This window comes from Siniperca chuatsi, linkage group LG4 (genome assembly GCF_020085105.1).
Source record: "Siniperca chuatsi isolate FFG_IHB_CAS linkage group LG4, ASM2008510v1, whole genome shotgun sequence".
NCBI classification, from domain to species: domain Eukaryota; kingdom Metazoa; phylum Chordata; class Actinopteri; order Centrarchiformes; family Sinipercidae; genus Siniperca; species Siniperca chuatsi.
In genome coordinates this window covers 3,603,792-3,625,007 of record NC_058045.1, presented here as the reverse complement: position 1 = coordinate 3,625,007, position 21,216 = coordinate 3,603,792, and the positions used below count along the sequence as shown (strand labels likewise).

General features: G+C 40.2%; 1 protein-coding gene across 2 annotated transcripts in view; it reads left to right on the top strand.

Moving 5' to 3' along the window:
* The first annotated feature begins 263 nt into the window (after positions 1–263).
* pik3c2a (phosphatidylinositol-4-phosphate 3-kinase, catalytic subunit type 2 alpha) overlaps positions 264–21,216 on the top strand; it is a 51,634-nt gene continuing 30,681 nt past the window's right edge. The window contains exons 1-3 of one of the 2 annotated variants that reach the window (XM_044192652.1): positions 264–421; positions 5,192–6,434; positions 21,006–21,103. In XM_044192652.1, coding sequence (XP_044048587.1) covers positions 5,274–6,434; positions 21,006–21,103 — 1,259 coding nt within the window. In that variant the 5' untranslated portion in view covers positions 264–421; positions 5,192–5,273. Of the gene's footprint in view, positions 422–569; positions 590–5,191; positions 6,435–21,005; positions 21,104–21,216 lie in introns of those variants that run through there. The other variant, XM_044192654.1, reaches the window with a different exon arrangement.

Below are 21,216 nucleotides of genomic sequence, written 5' to 3'. Positions count from 1 at the left end.
TTAAGTACAGTAATTGGAATTAATAAAATGTAATTAGTAGTGCCAAATGGCCCCTGTCATTGTTATATTATTACATGTTCTGTTTTTTTTAATTACTGATACAATAATAGGCATTTTAATGTGGTGTTGAGATGTTGCAATGCTGCATATAACATGCTGAACTTGCCCTGAACTCTTCAGTACATCCCTCCAGAATCTACATAAACATGTTTATTTCGACACTAACTACTTTGGTCCACACGGTGGCGCTGCTTCCCCATTCTTTCAGTAAAGCGACCCAGCCAAGCAGAAACGCTACCCAACTGTGTCCAACCAAACCTCCATCCAACCTCCTCAACAGGAACTGACGTGCCTTCGGTGCAAGTGGATGGAAAAAATGCAGCTGAAGGAAAAATGGCTCCAAACACCGCACCGCTGAAAGGTGAGAAATTAACGTTTTTTGCAGTAAATGTCTGCGGGTTAAAGTTGTATCTTGTAGTTGCCTGAAATCGGCGGTTGCGGCTCCGCAGTATGCGGCCGTTTTTTGTATGCCAAAGCCTTTATTTCTTCCTTGTTGTGGGCAGTTGGCAGGACCAAAGCAGTTGCCTGGGTAACTTACTTTTAAATTAATAAATCAGTGTCCCTCAAAGTACGGAGCAGTCATGTAAGTTATGTTGTGTAGCTAAATTCAGTCGGGTTTATGTTTGTGTGGACAATATGTTTGCCTATTTTGCGTACCGTTTTGTCAGGTTTAGCGGCTAACTTAGCATCCAACAAGTAAAAAGTTAAAGTTCCAACCGCCATCAAAAGTATCAATAAGTGACATTTGCTCGGACTAGCCGGGTTAGTTAGCTAGATGACTTTCTTATTAACTGTTGAAAGTCACTGCTATTTCATATTAACAACCGGCTAGCTCCTATTTTAAGATGTGTACAATGCGAGAAAAGCAAACGTTCACGACTTATTGACAATTCACAACGCATCATTTGGCGTCAGGTGAGCATCGGCCGACAGGTTAGCTAACTAGCCGAGTTGTATACAAGTATGTTCAATCGCAATGTATTTTAAAGCCTGAAACCGCTCGATGTAATCGTTCTGTAGCGTTAGCTCCTTGCAGGTTGTGTTAAGTTACAAAGATAAACATGTCATTTTTCTGTCGTTTGAATTTCTATTGAATGTCTTCCAAAATGTTACGTGATATCCCAGCGATAACCAGTAATACTTGGGATCAGATGAAACACAGGGTTTTTCCCCAAAGTCATTCGAGGCAAACGTTTTAGCTAATTAAAATGCAGAGATGCACATTATATAGTCTGAATAATTACAAGTCCTCTTTTAGATGACTAGCCAGAGAGGAAACTCGCACACTACTCTGAACAGAGCAGCAATTCAAACTGAAGAGGAACTGCTTGTGCGTAGTGATTGCATGTTCTTCTGCTTATGACAGTCACCAAATGTGCAATTCTGTGTTCAGTTAAAAGGTCCTACAGTTTAAAAGATAGGGTTAGAAAGGGTCAGAATAAACCATAGTTTCACAGCTATATGATTTGTTTGAGACGCTGGCCAAGTAGACAACATTTGGGATTTCAGTGCCCCAGGGCTCTTAAATGGTCCTGTCAGTTTTTCGTTTGTGTTTCTTTTTTTATAGACTTAATGCTCTGCACAGGCGAGCCTCAGCAGTAGACAGGCCAGTACAGAAAAAGAACAAAGACATTTTACTGTATTGTTTCCTTCCCTGACAACCACAGAACATATCTTACAAATCTATCAACTTGAACTGGTTACTTATTTTCCTTTTTAAAGTCCTGTACTTTGATCAGCTGTAGTGTGTATTGCTAACATCTGCACTTTTGCACAGCTATTGGAAGCAAAACTCTCACTCAGTCCCATTAGACCTAAATTAAAGGATAGGTTCGCAGTTTTTGAAGTTTTTCTTAAAACAATAGTCAGTCAAATCAAGCAGATGTCTTTCAAAGTTAGTCTTTTTAGCACAAAATCCCCATCCCCATCCCCACCTCTATTACTGCTGTGCAATATCCTCCGTCTCATTATAACCTTAATAAGCTGCACTTAACTTGACAGTTCATGCACTATTATCTTATACCGTATTATTATTATCATCAACCGGTAAACCCACTTGGTACTTCACACTTATTTTATTTTATACTTATACCCGCTTGGTACTTAATTTATTTTCTGACCTGTATTATAGTGCATTATATTTTTTGCTAGTACGTCTATTCCTGTGTGCACTGACGTAAAAGCGAGCTGCTGTAACAAGAGTTTCCCCTCGGGGATCAATAAAGCATTTCTGATTCTGATTTTGTGTTTCTGCGGACAGTCTTTCCTTCATAGTAACACAAAGAAGGATTTTTGTACTAAAAAGACTAACGATGGAAGATATCTTCTTGATTTGACCAACTCAGACTGCTGAAGCCTCATACATACTTCAGATAAACTTTGGAATGTATTTTTTGTACAGAACTGTGCAAAATGAAGGACTGTGGATTTTGTCCCCCTTCGCTAACATTGAAATTGCTTTAAGAACTGATCTCTTCAGGGTCAGTATAAACAGGAGGTATGATTACAGCAAGCAAAACCTGTTGCAGTGTCTTTAAGACAGACTTGAAAAACTGTGTTGTGTCATTGTTCAAACCATAGACTGTATAGTCAATGGTTCAAAACCACAGAACTGTATTTTTTAAATTCTAGTGGAGATCCCAAAATTTCAGAAGATACCAAAGAAATATTTATAAAATTGTCACATTTGATGGATTGTTGCTGCCATAAAAAACATGGAATCTAGGGTTTTAATATATTTCACTCAGTGTAAACGTCATTTAGCTTAACTGAAAATCTGGAACAAGCTGCTAAAGAATAAATATGTGATGCTGTCAGACAGTGTGGAATAAGATGATATGATTACCGAAGGGGAAATGTAAACTGTATGTTAAGGGGTTAAAAAAACATAATGGGGATTTTGTCAAACCATCAAGCAAATGATCTGGGAATTCTACAGACTCCCACAGTCCAATTATTTAATGTGACCACTGCATCCTTAAATCTTTTCACTCAAGCAAGCATTTTCACTGGAGGCCTATGGCTCAGGTAGCTGTTGTCCCCTGAATACTTTAACAATACTAATGTCATGCTTAAGCGTTAAATGAAGCTCTTATAGGACCTGGGCTCTGCCACCCTTTGCCATGGTGCAGTGGAACAGAGTTTGCGGTATTTGTCTTGGCTGCAGTTGGCTTTTCTCCATACGTGGGCTTTTCCTCATTTGTATGTCTCCTGTTGCCATATATGGACTTTAAGCATATGGCATCTTGATTCAGCATGAGGCCTGTTGAATCTCCTTATTAAAACAGCATACAATCCATTGTCCTTTTCTCAGCCAACTATATTGGATTGATCTTCTCAATCTGCAGTGATCTTCAGTGCAAAACAGTCAAGAAAACCAAGACTAATGTTTATGAACTTTAATCACATGGTTTCTCAGACTGACCCACTGTTTACATACAGAATCAGGAAGTAACTGCTATTTAGTGTCTTGCTCAGTGTGTTAACTTGAACCCTTGGCAGTTAAGGAGCTCTGTCCTTTTCACTATGGACCAGCAGTGAATTTAACTACTAAGCTTCAATCTGTCAGAGCATGCATTCTTAATGTGTGCAAAATCAATGATATACAGATGAACTACGTTGGTCAGAACGTGACATTTCTGCACAGAATTAAGCCATCAGTGAGAGCAGCCGCCAAAAGACGATGACCTTTCTTTTAAAGCATTTTGTGTCCCCAAGCTGTGTTCTTGGCAAAGTTGGCACTAAGCTCTCCTAGTCAAATGCTTAATGAATGCACCCACATTGTCACTGCCCGCTGGTGTTAGCACAGCTGATAAGACAATCTTGGGCCATGGTGCTAACATAATGCTAACAGAGTGAGAGAAAGCCAGAGGAAGAGAGAGAGAGATCCGTCAAGCTTAGCATGCCAAATTCCTCAGCTGCACAATAGTGCTAGGCTAGCCTGAGCCCCAGCACAGCCAGCCTTCTCTACCACAATGGGAGGGGAAGCTCAGGAGAGGCCGGTGACGCCTGGGGAGGGAAGGAACTCACTCAACTCTGGGGCTGTGATCGGTCGATGAATAGATGCTTTGAGAAGGCGCTGTGTCATTTTAGGACCACAAAACACTCTTTGCAGCAATGTTTTTCTCATGTTATAGACGTGGGATACTCTTGGCTCCTTCCTGTTGTAGGCTAACCATAAATAGATGATCAAGAATGGAAGATGCCCATGTTTGGCATCAACTTTGGCGTTTTTGAGGGGTGGTCAGGAAAAACAAGCAGTTTGATGGCGTCACCTTTTGATGGGAGAAAATAAATAGCAGATTAATCAATACTGAAAATGAATGGTTAGTTGCTGTCTTGCACAGTAGCACACATATTTGGAATTTAACTACATGCCAATAAGTGGTGTGAGTCGTATGTCACCTCCTTCTTGTTACAAATCACTTTGCGCAATTGTTTGATTTAGTCCTTTTTTTGGTATGTGGTCAGCCCGGCTGCTTGGTTAAACAATTGCGATGTGCACCTTGCAATGTCAAGGTACACTAAAGAGAGGAGAGCTTGCTGTGAGTGAGCTGATCAATTTAAATGTCATGAACATGCTGGTAATGTAGCCTGCGCTGGTTATTTGACCTAATTGATGCCCTTGACTCCAAAACAAGCACAAGTAATTATTGGGTGTGCATTTGTGTCAAATGACAGCCAATCAATAAGCAATCAAAGCCTGGTTAAAGCAATAAGGCCTAGGGAAACCTGAGATAAAGAACTGCCACTTAACAAACGAAGATTACCCTTTGGCGACTGCGGCTGAGGAGGAAGAGCAGTTCATTCCCTATAACAAAGTCTGGGTGGTTCAATCCCTGGCTCCTCATTTCCACATGCTGCAGTGCCCTGGAGCAAAACACTGAACCCTAGTTGCTCCTGATGCCCAGGCCAGCATCTTGTTTCAATGTGTGTGTGTGTGTGTGTGTGAGTGGCAAATTGTGAAGTCCTTTGGTATAAAAGTGCTGTATAAATTCAGTCTGTTTACTAATGCCATATCCAGATACATGTAAACAAGCTTTTTTATGGACTTGACTCTGTGAACTGTCACTTCACTTTCACTTTGACCACCTCTTGATGTCATTTGTCATGTTTCTTTTCCCTTTTTTAGGTATTTAAAGATTTTCTACGCAACCCTTTGGGCCACACTGACTTAAAATCTGTCACACCCATGGCACCTTCCAGTTGACACAATGGCCCAGATATCAAGTGGTAATGGGTTCAAGCAGGATGTCCCCCAGCCAAAGGGGGTTGTGGGTAAAGAGGAAGCCCTCCGCATGGAGGAAGAGGCTTTAGCAAAATTGCAAAGGGAGAAGAGACACACTCTTTCAGCTTCAACATCCTCATCTTCCTCTGCAGCATCCTCATCCTTGTTGAAACCAAAACCATCTAAATCTACCACTACTGCTCCTCAACCTTTACCCTCTACTCATAGACCAGAAAAGGACCTCATTGTCTTCCCAGAGACCAAGAAGCAGGCAGAGCAGGACAAGTTCAGGGATATTGATGTGGACAAGCTGACCAATGAGGAACTTGAAAAGCTCCTACTGGATGAAAACTTTGGGACTAACAGCAAAGTGTCCCGGCCCTCATCACTACTGGGGTTCAACCTCAGTGCCTCCTACCCTGGCCATCCCTGTAGCTCCTCTCCTTTCCAGAGCAGCCAGTGGACACCTGTTCTGTCCACCCCATCTAGCTCCAATGTGTCCACTCCCACCCATCAGCCTACCCCAATGTTCCCCTCAGCTCCATTCCCCAAACCAGGCACATTTCAGAATGGCTTCACTCCAACCATGTCACCCTTCATGGCCATGTCGGCGCCACAGCCATCCTTCATGGCCTTCACTCCTATCCAGCCTGCTGCTGCCATGGTCTTCCCGCAGCCAGCCGTGGACCCAGAGATGGCCAAACTGTTTGACAAGATTGCCAGCACCTCAGAATACTTGAAGAATGGCAAATCAGCCAGCACTGACCTAGATTCCTCTCAAGCGGGCACAGCTTCTCTGGCACCCAACCCACCACCCCAGCAGCCAGCAGTGATGGAATCTTCTAGCATTAGCCGCTTTGACTGGCTGGATCTGGACCCACTTACAAAGCGTAAAGCTGAGAATGAGGAAGCATCCCTGGCATCAGGAGGCACTGCAGAGACAGTACCAGGAGTTCCTGCAGGGGATCCTTGGGATGCAGTGCTTGAGACTGAAGGGAACAGTAGTAGCAGCAGCCCCCCGCTGGAGACGAAAGCATCACTGTCTGTTCGCTCACAGCTCAGGAGAGCATCAACAGGAGCGGCTGTCACTAGGAGTCACTCGCTCAACATCCCAGGAACCTCCACCGAGCACAAACCAAACAATCAGGTAGGATCACAGTAAAATGTGAATATTTTAAAAAAAAATAAAAATTTTTTTTTTTTTTTTTTTTTACCTTTTCCGGAAAAGTCTGCAGAAATTTGTCACAGTACACATTTTGGCATGTCACAGCAGGAAATTATTAACATGAAATGGCCTGAAAACCAATTTCCTTTCCAGCTTTTTATTATGTGCACTGGTGTCCTGCATGAACACACAATTTTCTCAAAGTTAGAACAGCTTTGGTAATTTTACATCAGAAAGTTCTGTCTGTGCTCTTCTCACTGGTTTGATGTGGGCAGAGCTCATGATTTCACAATGTAGCAATATTTGAATCAAAATTTATTGACGGTTGCAGGGTTTTTTGCTGATTTGTCAGACCACTATGAATCAAATCTGATCAAAACACTCCCACACAGTTCTGATGAAGCAGATTAACTGAGTTTTCATTGTTAAGGCTGTGTTTTTCTGAACTTTTGAAAGTGTTGCTTAGTCATGGATATCTAATGTTATAGAGAAAAACTTTGTACCAGTGTACCAGTCCCAGAACCCTGGTATTATGGATGCTGGCTCAGTGGCATGGCCTACTGGGAGACTGAAATGAAACAGAGCCATGATTAGGGCCGATTCAGACCAAATCAATCAAGCGCTGCGGCGAAAATGCCAGTCCTCCCATTCATTTTGAATGGGGGTAGTCGGTTTAGGCTGCGGCGGAAGGGGCCACAGCCTGCGGTGAAAAATTTGAAACAGAATCAACTTTTGGAGAAACACAACCCAACGTCACACTGAGATGGCCAATCCAGTGATCAGCCTGGTCAAACTGCTCCACAGTCAGCCTGAAATATCATTGAAACCAGGCGCTATCCAGGCGGAGTTCATGGATGAAACTATGATACTCTCCCAGTTGTGTTCTCGCTTGGTTTATTTCGTGTACCTAGCTTCGATGTCTGTGTCTGGCTTGCAGTCTATGCTGAAAAATAGCGATACCAAGAGGCTTCCTTTGGTTTGTGTTCATTTGTTTGAGAGAGAGAGAGAGAGAGACAGACAGACAGACAGACAGACAGACAGCGGTGGTTGAGCGACCTACAGAGTCAATGAGGAGAGGGAGCACCTGTAGCAAGAAAGCCAGTGAATCAGAAAACTTTATTTTCTGATTGTTTCACAGATGTCAGGTTCTAAAACACAAATAAACACTCCCACACAGCGCCGCACAACCCTGCGACTAATCGCTGCAATGCCTGATTTTGTATGAATATGGCCTTAATGTTATTAGTCACACCTGTGTCCCATTCTGTCAAGCATTCTGTTTCACATTTACACCTGGTGGGTGCATCATTCAGTTACAGTATTTTTGCTGTTAGCCAATGAAAAGTCCATTGACTAACAGCAATCTGTCTTTGCACACTATTTACAGCATAGGTGCAGATATGCATTGCACAATAAATTACTAAATAAAACCTCACCTCTTACAACATGAGCGAGTGGGAGTAAAATTTAGTTAAAACAGATGATGGTGGATCTTCTCGTTCAGCCAAAACACCCATCAAAGTCTTACTTACAACTGCATGTATACTCCTCATTAATTCACTAGCACAAGCAAAACATCCTCTTTACTTCTCCTCCCTGTAATTAAGTTTTTCACTGTGGATAGTTACCCACTGTTTCACCCCACAATTTCCTCTCAACCACATTTTGTGATTCATTTTGCCATGCAAGACATGATTGATCTAATTTCTTGTGATGAATATTTAGAACATTCATTTGGGACAGTGCTGTGGGCAAGTGGCATGGGATATTGTTGCCTCTAAATCTTTTTTCCCCACCCCTAAAACTAAACAACCATCTGTCATTTGGCTGGCAGCGCTGAGTTGAGGCATGAACTTTTCACGATGTGTCTTCCTCTTTATTCAGTATTTGCGAGTCAGATTAATCAGAAATTGTAAATCTAATGCCTGGAAATGACTGAGTAAAATACATTACACGCTTCATCATAAGTGCTTTTCAGTTATTGTGACAGAAGTTAAAACCTCATCCTTTTTAGGGTGTTTGCGCAGGGGAAGTCTGAGGTGATAAGTCTGGCTGTCAATGTGTATTACCGTCCTCTGCAGTTGGTAGAAATGAGTATAGTCACAATGTACTTGAGGCATGCATGGCCCTCCCCATACACGTGTTGGTACAGAAGAAGATACAAACAATACTGGGACCCTCTCATTAAGATATTGCTTTACATTATCACCAGTGGTCAAAAACTCCACTGAGTACCCTTAAGGTCTGGAAAGGCTATTCTGTTGCACATTGTGTCAGTTTTTTGCGGCTTTCAAGACGCCCAGTTCCTGCTCATTGTGTTTCTCTGTGTCATGACCAAACAATTAGTCTCTGTGGTATGTTTCTCTCACATCAGGGTGATAATTAAACTTACAGCACTGTACAAGGCCCTTATTTCCAGAATTCCCAGTGGTTGCGGAAAACCAGGAAATTTGACACAATTTGAACACAGTGTTTAGAAAGATTATGGTACAGTCAAAAAAAAGAAAAGAAACAGGTCATAAACATGACCAGCTGGGGGCAGTTTCAATGTACTGTTCCAGGTCATTCAAGTCCATGTGTGGGACTCTACAGACATATACTTTGCCACTCATCAAAGGCAACTTGTCTAGTCTGTACACCCAGCTGTGTCTTCCAGGGTTGAGGAATGTCTGTTTCTTTGAAAGGATGAAACTGTGTTTGTTTACACTTGCCTATATGTTATGTCCAGGTTCAAGCCTGTGTTTGCTGGTCAGACTACCATGTTGTAAATTGAGACATTTCAGCTGAGTGTTCTTCAAATACATCCCTCTACACTCTCACTGCATCCATTATGTCTGCAATCTTGTTCAGATGGTATGTGTGTTTGCTTGCGCCCCTTGTTCCATCTGCTTGCCTGGCAGTCAGTGCCCATGTTGTTATAAACAGGAACAAGCCCGTACAGCTCGCCTATGCCCCACAGCACCAACAGAATGACATAAGAAATCACGCTCATAAGTTGCTGTGACAACTACCACCTCATTTTGACTTAGGGGAGAGAGATGCTGTATTTCCATGAAGTTTGGATACCTGTGGCATGCTGTATTTTGAGCAAATGTGATTAGATCCTGTGATGTGGGAAATAAGACAATAATTCCTATATCTGCTTCACAATAAGAGAAGTGAAGACAGAGTTAAGTTTGCAATACGAGTAGCTTAACACAGCAACTATAGCTCCAACAGCATGGCAAAAGAGAACAATCAGAAAACAGTGAGGGAGGCTGATGTCTGTTAGATGGGCGTAAGAACAGAAACATAGGAGTAAAACTAGACTTTCAACCACAGAGACTAATAACAGAAGCTACTAAACCACATAACAAGTTTTTTGAAAATGGTGTTTTCTCCTAGTTGCCTGCACATATTTAGCGAATCAGTTGACAGTGATGACACAGCTTGGTTGAGGGTAGAGCGTTGTCAAGGTTTGGCCTTGCTTTCCAAGAAAGACAAATATTGTAGTCCCCTGAAAATAGTTTTCTCTTAAAAGACCAAACCAAAGTTTTGCATGGTTTTTGCCTACATATGCATTTACATTGCTGTAAAAAAAATTTCAAAGCATGCAGTTATGTTGTAGATTGTTGAGTACCATTTCAGACAGCCTCTATGGAGTGAAATAAATTAGCTTAGAAAGATGTGCTTAAGCTAGTTAAACCTTGGTAGTGAATGTATCTTGTTTATTTGTTGTCAAAGTTACCTTATCATTGTGTGGTACTATTGTTGAAAATGTAGACTCATTTGAAAAGTCTATTGATGACTCGTGGTGCATTAATACTAGTGCTGACTGATAAATCGTATTTTCATCGTCATCGCGATATGAACATGCGCAATAAACACATTGCAAAAGACTGCCTGAAACACGATGAATAAGAAAAATCATGTAATTTAGGGATGGGTACCAGTTGAGACCGTGAAGTGAAGATAACTCGAAGATTACTTGAGTTGAGGACAACTACACTTGTTACTGTAAGTGCAATAAAACCTTAGCAAGTACAAAGCCAATACACCTTTTCAACAAGCGTAAACATGTAGAAAGGAATATTTTAATCTGCTCTGTCCGCAGTCTCTCCTATGTTTTACACAAGCACCGCGCGCTAGCTCGGCTAATAGCGGATTGTTACATACAAGCCAAAACTAAGTATGTATGTAGTCTAACTGTTTAGCTTAGTTTGCCACGTACCTTAAAATTTGGCAGATTCTTGTAAAGTTACTGCTGGCTGAGACAAACCAGCCCCTCTTCTCTCTACCAGCAGTACCTGCAGGTGAATCACAGCAGCAGCAGAGGGGGGAGGACAGGAGGAGGGACTGATACTGACTGATGTCTGAGTTTGATGTCTTTTTTTATATGGTGTTTTGGTGTATATGATTTATTTTATTAACATTTTAGATTTGTTTCCACTGAGATATTATTGAGTTTATATAGTGACTTTGCTGTTGTTTCTAGAAAGAATATTTTGTTATATTTAAAATATTCATTTTATTCATCGCAATATTGAACAAAGTTATCCCACATCACAGATTTTCCTCATATCATGCAGGCCTAATTAATACAATATGCTGTTAGAGATTCCAGAAATATAAGATCATTATGAGAGTGAGTTTCCAAAGAGCATTGCATTTATAAGCTGTGTAAGGAAATCACACCCAGAGGACATACAAAAAGCAATCATGGACATTAGGACTGCACAATTAATCACAATATTATCGAAATTGCAATATTGCCAAGTGCAATATCCAAATCACAGTACCTGCAATTTTTTGATAAAGGTAAAATGTGTGAGCAAACAGCATTATAATGAAGTACTGTAGTGCTGCAGAGATGCCCTGGCCTACAAATCTTGTTTGGTACAGACTCCAACAAATGTTACATCATCATGAGTGAAAATGAAAATTATGATTCAAAAATGATAATTCCCACTCATCATGAATCATATCACAATCGTAATATCTGTCAAAATAATCGCTGATTTTTTTGTTTTTACCATATTGTGCAGCCCTAATAGACATTAGGATAATGTGAATCTGACACATTGACAGGTTGTTGGAACTTGGAACTGTACTGTTATTATACTTAATCATTTTAATAGCTGATTGTAGAGCAATTACTTTATTGCACCAACTTCCCATCAATACGTGTTAGCGATGACGTTAAACACCCACCTCTGTTTTTATCAAAGTACAACAGATAAAAATAACTCTGCAGTTTAAAAAAATATGTATTTGTCAGTTAGAGAGACTGGTGTTGAGTTACAGAACAGATCCAGACATCAAACACCTCTTAAGTCGTATTGTGGTTGCAAGTGTAAACTGATATGTTTGTCTAAGTCACATAAATAATCTTCTCTACTGTTCCAAAAACACAACATCTCCACTAGCATAGAAAACTAAAAGTCTAGCTGAGGAAGCAAACACTGCTTGGTTGCTGGCCATAACCTTGACAAATGTGGAGAAATTGATTCTGGATACAATCTTGGTAAGAGTTGCCTATAATTGTTAATGGGATCAGACTTACCACCCATAGCCAAACTTGGCTTAGCATGTGACCTAACAGAAGCCTTTGAGGAATTACTTGTATTAAAAGGAACAAACCTTATTTTATTTACCCATGGCCATGAGTTTGACTCCTACTGCACAGAAAAGTAGATGTAAAAGTGGACGAACTTTCTCAGCAAAAGTCATAATTCACCAGGCATTGGCCCTAGGCATGATTGTAATTTTTTTTTATTTTTTTTTATTTCACTTGCAGTTATGTGTCCCAAGAAGTTTTTTTTTTTCAATACCATTTATTTCCAAGATGAGTGTTTGGATGGCTGTAAGTCAGTCTGATGTTGCCAAGCCTTGTTGTGGTTGGCAAGAGTGTAGTGTAAGATGTGGTAGTGTGGGCAGAGGAGTGTAAACTGGAACAAATGATCTTGAACTTGAGACTTAGTCAGCACCGGGCTATCTACTGTGGAGTCACACCACCTCTACTGTATGACTCTTTCTCTTCTTTTAGTCTTTGTTGTCTATTTGCCTCTCATTCCCTCTGTCTCTTGCTTTCTTTCATTTTCACTCCTTTTTTTCTCTTTCCTTCTTTCTTTTTCTTTCTGTATTTACTATATCTTCCCCTGTCTTCACAGTCTCTCAAATCATCTCTTCACCTCTATCTCTTTACTGGTTTCTGTCTACCTTTCTTCTCCCTTCCACCAGTCTTCCACCTTCCATTCACTGACTGCCTGTGGTGCCTGGCTACTAATCCCTTGCTTTGGCCTTTGGATATAAAGCTGTAGGTTAGTGATAATCAGCAGTCAAACAAATAGCTCTATCTGTAGTTCAGCCGTCACGCCTCACAGCACCAATGCCTGTTCAGACCTGGCTCTTACTGTTTGCAAAGCAACACTGAAAGTTAATGCGTCATTTACCACATGTCGCCATGTCTGGTTTAAGACAACACAGATTCATATTTCTTATCCTCACAATTGTTTCAAGAAGTGTAGTTCCACTTGATTCAGTGTTGCTTGTTTTTTTTTTTGGTTTGTGTAGTAGATCTTCATATCCAGAGAAGAAATGGTAAGGATTTTAGTCAGATATGTGCATTCATACAGTAATCTGGACTGAATGATCTCTAGGTTTTTATTTTCGCACATTACATATATTCTTTTTTCTTTAAACTGTGAACATTTGCACATTCTTTAGTCTATATTTTGCACATTCTGTTCTCTTCATTTTAATCACTGTACAGCTCTTCATTTTAGTCTGTATATATAGGAGGATATATTTTATATTTATGACTCTTTACAGTACTTGTTTTCCTTTCTCTTTCTTTGTTTATTTTGACAAGGCAAATTCCTTGTATGTAAAAACCTGGAAAACCTTGGCAGTAAACTTATTTCTGATTCTGAATCTAGCCACAAAGTATATAACTATGCAAGGAAATTAAAGGTTTAGGAAAATGTGAAGCAGACTTGTTCTTTGATTAACTGGCTATTGATCTATTTAATTTAACAGCACCAGTTTTTCAGTAACACAATACTGATGATTCACAGTATAAATGTGGTTAATGGAGATTATGATTATGTAATGAGCCAGATAAACCAGTCACCTAGATTCAATTTTGGGTAGTAGTATTAAAACACACACTGAAGTATTTTGCTCGCCCTTTCATTGCAGATTGAGTGAGCATGTCTGTGCCTGCTTGTTCTTGCATTGTTCCTTCAAAATGACCTGCATTATCTGAACATTATCTTAAGATCACTGTGTATAACCTACTGTATGCCAGCATGTACTGTAGATTCTTTACAGCTGAATACAGTCAGATTTCTCCTTCTCCCTTAGACTAATAGACCTGCAGTAGCTCTTTTACATCTCTCACACCTCCATACCATCCCACTCCAAACTCTGCCCCATTTTATTTTATTATTATCTAATTACACCTTTAGCACAAGTATGAGATGCTGCAGCATACTAACACTCCCTAAATTTTGTTTCACCAGACAGATTGCAGGGTTAGAAGATGATGTAGTGCATGAATGTGGCAAGGATTCCAGTTAACTGTGTGACTCACTGGGCAAACTGTTCTATGTCTCTTAACCTTTGACCTTGTTTACTGGCAGAAAACAGGATATGATTGTGGAAGATGAAGTGAGGAAGCAGGTAGAAACCAGATACTAACGCACCTAATAAAAACCTCGCTAGCAAGTATTTAGGGAATTGGTTGAATTCTGCAATGTTTTGGGAAAAAAACATGCCTGTGAGTGTCAAGATTGATGAGAGTTTTGTGTCTGGATGTCAGCATGACTGAAAATCACAAAAGCAAATTAATCTAAGTGTCTATTTGTCAGTCTGTGCCTTGAAGCACAATTGTCTAAGCCAGGAATTTCAGTTTATCACAGGAAGCGTGAGTTAGTTAGCCATCAGTCACTTCCTGATCGAAAGAAGAAGTTGATTTGTGTTTTCTGAGCAGCTTCTGAGCTTCTCACAGGCACTATGTCTCCATCGATGAAGCTGTATACAAACAGAAGGGTTCAGAAAATGTTGATTATGTATGCAGCCAAAAACGTTTTAGCTGACTGTTAGAGTTTGCTGAGTATTCACAACCCATTAAAATCAATCTTGATCGTTTCAGTAAGTGTTGGATCAGCATGACAGCATCACTCAGCCCACACAAAGTTATATTGTAAGTTGAGACCTGCAGGTTATTTGCAGGTTGAGTGTCAGATAAATTCCTGACTTTATTGAGACGAAAAATTTGGACTTTCTTATAGAAGCTACTGATTTAAGCAACAGCAAGCAGCTGTTAAAACAATTTCTCAGAGATCGGAAGTTTGAGTACCCAAAACTTTTAACAGTTAACAGTCATATGTTGCTGTACAGCTTCTCGATTTTAAAAACGTGTAGGCTGTTCAAATATTGACAGTGGCAAGTTAATATTTGAGTGCAGCTTTCCTGTGGACAGTCTGGGGTAATTTTCATTAGGCTGTCACAGAGAGGAAAGTAGGTGTCTAATGTCTAGATGTGTACTGTAACTCAATACTGAGGTTGGGCTTGGAATTACCACCAGCTTTGGCTGTGGTTGGTTAAGCCTTTCAGTTCTGCCACTGTACTGAGTCAGACTTTTGTGCGTGTCTGTGTCCCATGGGAGACACCACAAAGTTCCTCAAGCTAACCACGATCTCGTCTGTTAAACTCAAGGGACAGCACAACAGTTTTTGCTAAAAACCTTTCTGCTCTTTTTTAACGTCTGGCCTTGTTTATCAGCAGGAAAAGCCTTGATTCCAGTAGTGAAAACCTTGATAACACAAACTTATAATTAGCAAAAAAAATTTAAAACAATTTTATGTGAAGATTGATAAATACTAAAACAAAGCAGAGAGATAAAAATGAATTGATAAAAAAGAATTGTTCATCAATGTTTCATTGTTTGTTTGCACTATATTTTAAATGAATTGTACTCATTTTTGAATGGGACCATTATACTGGTTTAGATTGTTTGCTCTGTAATAAAGCATAGAACTATTATAAGTACAAAACAAAGTTACATAGTAAAGTGCTATACTAAGACTGGAAGAAATAATCTGAGGCAGTATGCTGCAAAACTGCAAGTGTTAAACCTCCAATAACGTAAAGATGCCCTGTGGGGGATTTCTGTTAACATTCAGTGTTACTCACCAAAACACCTTGTGTGTATCCTTGAGGAACAAAAGTGCTGAATGCATTTCCTTCCGCATAAAACATTATCAAAGACGATTTTTGGAACATTTCGACATGTGCATCATTTACATCATGGATGTATTAAGGAGATTTGGATACCACGTTCAAAGCACCCCATTCATTCCTATGGAAGTTTCTCACTTGGCACATACACTGAAAAAGCCTCTGAGGGCTTCTTCACGGTTCTGTATTTTTGGGTCCATAGAGCATACGTAGCAAGCATAGAGAGTCCTTCTCTGGCCAAGCTGGTTGAGGACATGCATGCTGTCCAAGACTTCTACAGGCCGAGCAGGCTGGCTTCCTGTTGGCTCCCCACACACATGTTGTTGTTGATGGTTTGCTGGATCATTGCTGCATTTCTTGTAGCGTTACAGCCACCTATCGATTAGTGAAATAGTGTGAAACCACTGGCACAACAATGTATCATGTGACACATGCACATGCATGTGCGTCCTCGTGTGTGTGTGCGCCGGAACAAACAAAACAGGAACCCACTCATAACATTGCTCCATGGTGCTACTAGTGGTCAAAAATTCCACAAGGTACACCAAGTCCTCTGACCACGTCTGAAGGCCAGAGTGTTTATACCTGTTCGAAGGCAGGACAAAAAGCCTGCCATCATAGAGAGAGGCGAGACGTGATGAATCATACAAATGGGGATGACGGTGCACACTTTCCAGCCTAGAAGTAATAAATGCATGCACTCATTTTTCGGCATCATTTTGAGACAGGATGTGCCGGATTTTTGCAATATTACGTAGGTGAAAAAAGGCAGTCCTTGAAGTTTGTTTCATGTGGAAGTTAAAGGATAAATCCTGATCAAAGATAACTCCGAGGTTCCTTACGGTGCTGCTGGAGGCCAGGGCAATGCCATCTAGAGTAACTATATCTTTAGATAATTTGTCTCGGACGTGTTTGGGACCAAGTAAAAACTTCATTTTTGTCAGAGTTTAACATCAGAAAGTTGCAGGTTATCCAGGTCTTTATGTCCATAAGGCATGCCTGAAGTTTAGTTAACTGGTTAGTTTCATCTGGCTTGATCGATAGATATAATTGGGTATCATCTGCATAGCAATGCAAGTTTATGCAGTGCTTCCTAATAATAGAGGGAGCTTATATAAGGTGAATAGAATCCATCCAAGCACAGAACCTTGTGGAACTCCGTGACTAACTTTGGCGTGCACGAAGGACTCACCGTTAACATGTACAAACTGAGATCGATCCGATAGATAGGATTTAAACCAGCTTAGTGCGTTTCCTTTAATGCCAATTACATGTTCCAGTCTCTGTAATAGGATGTGATGGTCAGTGGTGTCGAACGCAGCACTGAGATCTAACAAGACAAGTCCATTGTCTGATGCAATTAAAAGGTTATTTGTAATTTTCACTAGTGCTGTCTCTGTGCTATGTTGCACCCTGACTGAAAATCCTCAAATAAACTATTATTTAGAAAGTCACACAACTGATTGGCGACTGCTTTCTCAAGGATCTTAGCAAGAAAGGGAAGGTTAGATATAGGTCTATAGTTCCATACATACTTTCGAACAATCTTTCCTCAAAGGTATTCATTGTGTTGCATTCAATTGCACACATGAAAAGTAATTGTATAAAGAATGAAAAAAGAGAGCTTGAGAAAGAAGTTCAAAACCTACCTGCTTTCTCATCCCTCCGCACACCTGGCTAATCACTGAATGAAGGGGGGTTGCTTGTCGGACTGTAGATTTTGGGAGGTAACAGAAATTGTTAGATGCAGCCCCCCTAATAAAGAAAAAAATCATCATTCAATATGCTTAAACAGTTGTGTAATACTTCTCTTCAGTCAACCATAAGGTGAAGTTAGAAAAATAGCATGAATAGTTTTATGTCTGGGTCAGTTTGTAGAAGCATTAGTCACATATTTCATAATCGATTATGTCTCACTCTGGAGCAGAATGCGGCAAACTTAAGCAATGTCTGACACCCTTGACAAAAATGCCTATTTTCCAGACTTGAATCTTGCCAATATAGACAATTGTCAGGTCGGTTATATATTATAGAGCTCTCAGCAGGTTTGGAAAAAAGTGTGGAAAAAGAACTTTAGACAAGTTCCATGTCTTGTCTGTATGTATGGAAGAATGCATCAAGGAAATCCATCACAAGAAAGTTGGAAGAAACGTCATTCTGAAACTCAATATTGATGTGAATGTGTTGTGAACAACACGTTCACATCAATAGTGAGTTTCAGATTTAAAATAGCTAGTGCCATTGAAATTCTTAGCCAAAGAGGGATTGATTTCTAATGTGTAAAACTAGAAGTCTGTAAATTAGATAACTGTAGCATCAACTAGTACACAATGAGTTTCAAAATCCTAACAGACTGAGAAAAGTCTCAGCATCACACATTCTACAACAGACGGGATGGGTGGATTATAGTCATCTCCCTTTTAGATTTCTGTCATCAACCAGTTCAAACTACTGGTCACATACCACAGTTTATTCTCCATGACCCTGAATATCAGCCATCTAGGGTTATAATCTTCCTTTATGTTGTACAGTGTGTTCTCGGTATTACAGTCAGTACCGTGACACATCACAATAAAAGCAGAGAAAGGATTAGTCAATGTGGGAATCATATGAAGCCTTTCTCATGACTTCAGACACCAGGAGCTCTCCATCCGGGTCCAACAAAATCGATAGAGTGAAACAAAGACGTGCCTGTCCCACTGTACAGCCTGCTGAGTGTGTTTGTGTGTGTTGTAGTGTGACTGTCAGCTAGCAGGCTTTGTTGGAGTATCTGCCCATGTTTGTTTTTGCTGAAGCAATCCTGACTCCAAACATAAACAGTGCTAATGTGCTCTGTTAGTCTCTTTTCTTTTTGGCTTTCTAATGTTTTCTCTCAGTCTCTCTATCATCCTTACTTTCTCTCTCCCTCCCTGTCTCTGTCACCTCACTCTGTGCATTGATTTTCTGTTGTTGTTTTTCAAATATAGAGTGATTTGTGCAAATAGTTATATTGAACCACTAACAGCATTTTGAAGGCTAGTCTGCAAAAAATATTGAACGTTTTAGACAGAAATGGTGCAGGCAGGAACCCAGTCTCCTCTCTCCCTTGCTGGGAGATGCAGATGGTTTGGTGTCAGGCTTGGCCTCCTTTCCAAGCTCCATGCTGACTTAGAGATTTCTATCTCCTGGTGTTAAGTCAGGTCAGCTTGCTGCTTTGAACAAGAGGTCTTTGGTCTTGGGGCTGCACAGTTATGGTCTAAATGATATCTTGGATTAACCTGCTGGATGTTGTGATCTTGGTAATTAGGGTTTCCATTCTTTTTTTTTTTTCATTTTAAAATGAAAAACTTTTTTGGCATTTTGCCTTTAATGGATAGTGACAGCTAACAGGACACAAGGGAGAGAGAAAATGGGATTTGACAGCAATTAAGATCCCTAGCTTGAATTGAACTGGGGACATTGTGGTTAGGTGGTATGCGTCTTAACCACTTGGCCACCAGGTCACTCCTGGGTTGGTTTATGAGGCGCAGGATTATTTGACTGCATTTTGTGTAGAGCTGAAATGATTACTCAATTAATCAATCAGCCAAATATGAATTGGCAACTATTTTACCAAGCGATTCATTGTTTAAATCATTTTGTAAACAGAAAAGTCAAACATTCTTTGGTTCCAGCTTCTCCATAGTGATGATTTGCTGCTTTTGTTTGTTTTACATAATTGTCAATTCAATACTTTTAAGTTTTGGATTGTTGGTCAGACAAAACAACACATTTGAAGAAGTCACCTTGGGCTCTGGGAAAACTACAATTGGCATTTTTCACTATTTTCTAACATTTAATACACCAAACAATTAATTGATTAATCAAGAAAATAATCAGAATCAACGACAATGAATATTGTTAGTTGCAACCCTAATTTTGTGTCTCTAACATAAATCCACATGATCATCTTAACTGTTTAACGCTACGGTAGACACAATCTAAGTGAAATGCTTCACTTTAGAGGCAAGGGCCTGGTGGTATAGTTTGAAATTCACGACATGAAGTAATTTGAAGCATGTCTTAACTGGCTGAGGTGTGATTCCAAAACAAATGAATGTGAGGACAGAAAAAGATCTACAGATTAATATATGCAACTCATGACAGTATGTTAGTGAAATTATCTGTTTAAAAAAACCTGATAATCTGATGGAAGTGTTTCTTTTTTTGGGTTAAAAGGAACAATAGAAGTTAAGTTGGCCTGACACTTAACAAGTTGTGGCAAAACAACCTTTAGGAAGTTTTTCTAGCTGTGCCATTTTATTGTCATTGCACATGAAATGTCAGCTCTACCCCCCCCCGTTCAGAAAACTCAGAATCTCAGTTCAAAATCTCCCAGAAGTCTCTGAGGGGAGGAATGAGCTATTATTATGACATTCCAGACATTTCCTTTACCCTCTCTCCATTTTCTTCCCTTCCTCTCTCTCCCTCGTTGGGAGTGATGTCAGAGTCACAGAATTCCAAGCCATGACTGAGCACTTTTGCAGACAGCCCAGAGCCTGGCACAGGAAGGGGCAGGGCCCTTTCATTTCTCATTTCCTGTGCCACAGGAAGCGCATTCCTCCACTGCTGGCAGTAAGACAGCAGTTAAAAGCCGAGTGTAACTGCGAGTTCCTGGCAACAGGTCAGCCTCCAGGCAAAGGAGCTGTCTCTGGATCTGTGTGTGTGTGTGTAAGAGAGCGAGAGATTTACAACCCTTTCAGCTCAGTTCTTAAAATGTTTGAGTAAAAAATAAAAAAATATATATCAATAAATAAAAGATATTTCCTCCATGTATTGTAAAACTGTTTCCAATATAAGAGAATGCCAGCTCAGCCTCTGGTGTGTATAGTTGTTATTGTGTGTACCGGAGAGACTGTTTTAATCAAAATTTACCCTTAAAAAAACTAAACCTTAAGTAAGTGTGCAACAAATTCTTTTTCGCAATTTAAGAGACAAAGGCATAAAAGAGCAGGAGACGTGTGTGTGTGTGTGTGTGTGTGTGTGTGTGTGCGTGCGTGTCTTTGCCCTGGCTGACATGTTTATCCACTCTGTAGGATTCATAGCTCCGAGGTGTTTTTAATATAACCCTTCAGCAATCCTCAAACACAAATCGCCATAAAGACTTTAAGCTTCGTTATGAACAGTCAGTCCTGTTAAACTGATATAACGAGTTCATATGTTCTGTGCTGCCTGTCTCCATCTGGCCTGCTTCTGTTTGAAGTATGTAAGCATGTATTACTCATGTATGTAAGCATGTATTACTCATGTATTTTTCTAGTTCCCTGACTCTGTGTGTATGTTTGTGTGTGTCTGACTCTCTTGCTCCTGTAGGACAAGGGAAAAGGAAAAGGTTTGGTGAAGAATGCTGCCCTGGAAGAACAGGATGCTCAAAATCTGGAGGTTGTCGCCTTCTGTGAAGACGTAGCAACGTAAGATCTTTCCTGTTGCCGTGCAAATAAAGCCCTCCTTTGGCTTATTTTGACCTTCTTTGCCTGTTTTAGTGCTTTGTAATATTTTGACATTAATGATGACATTTTATAGA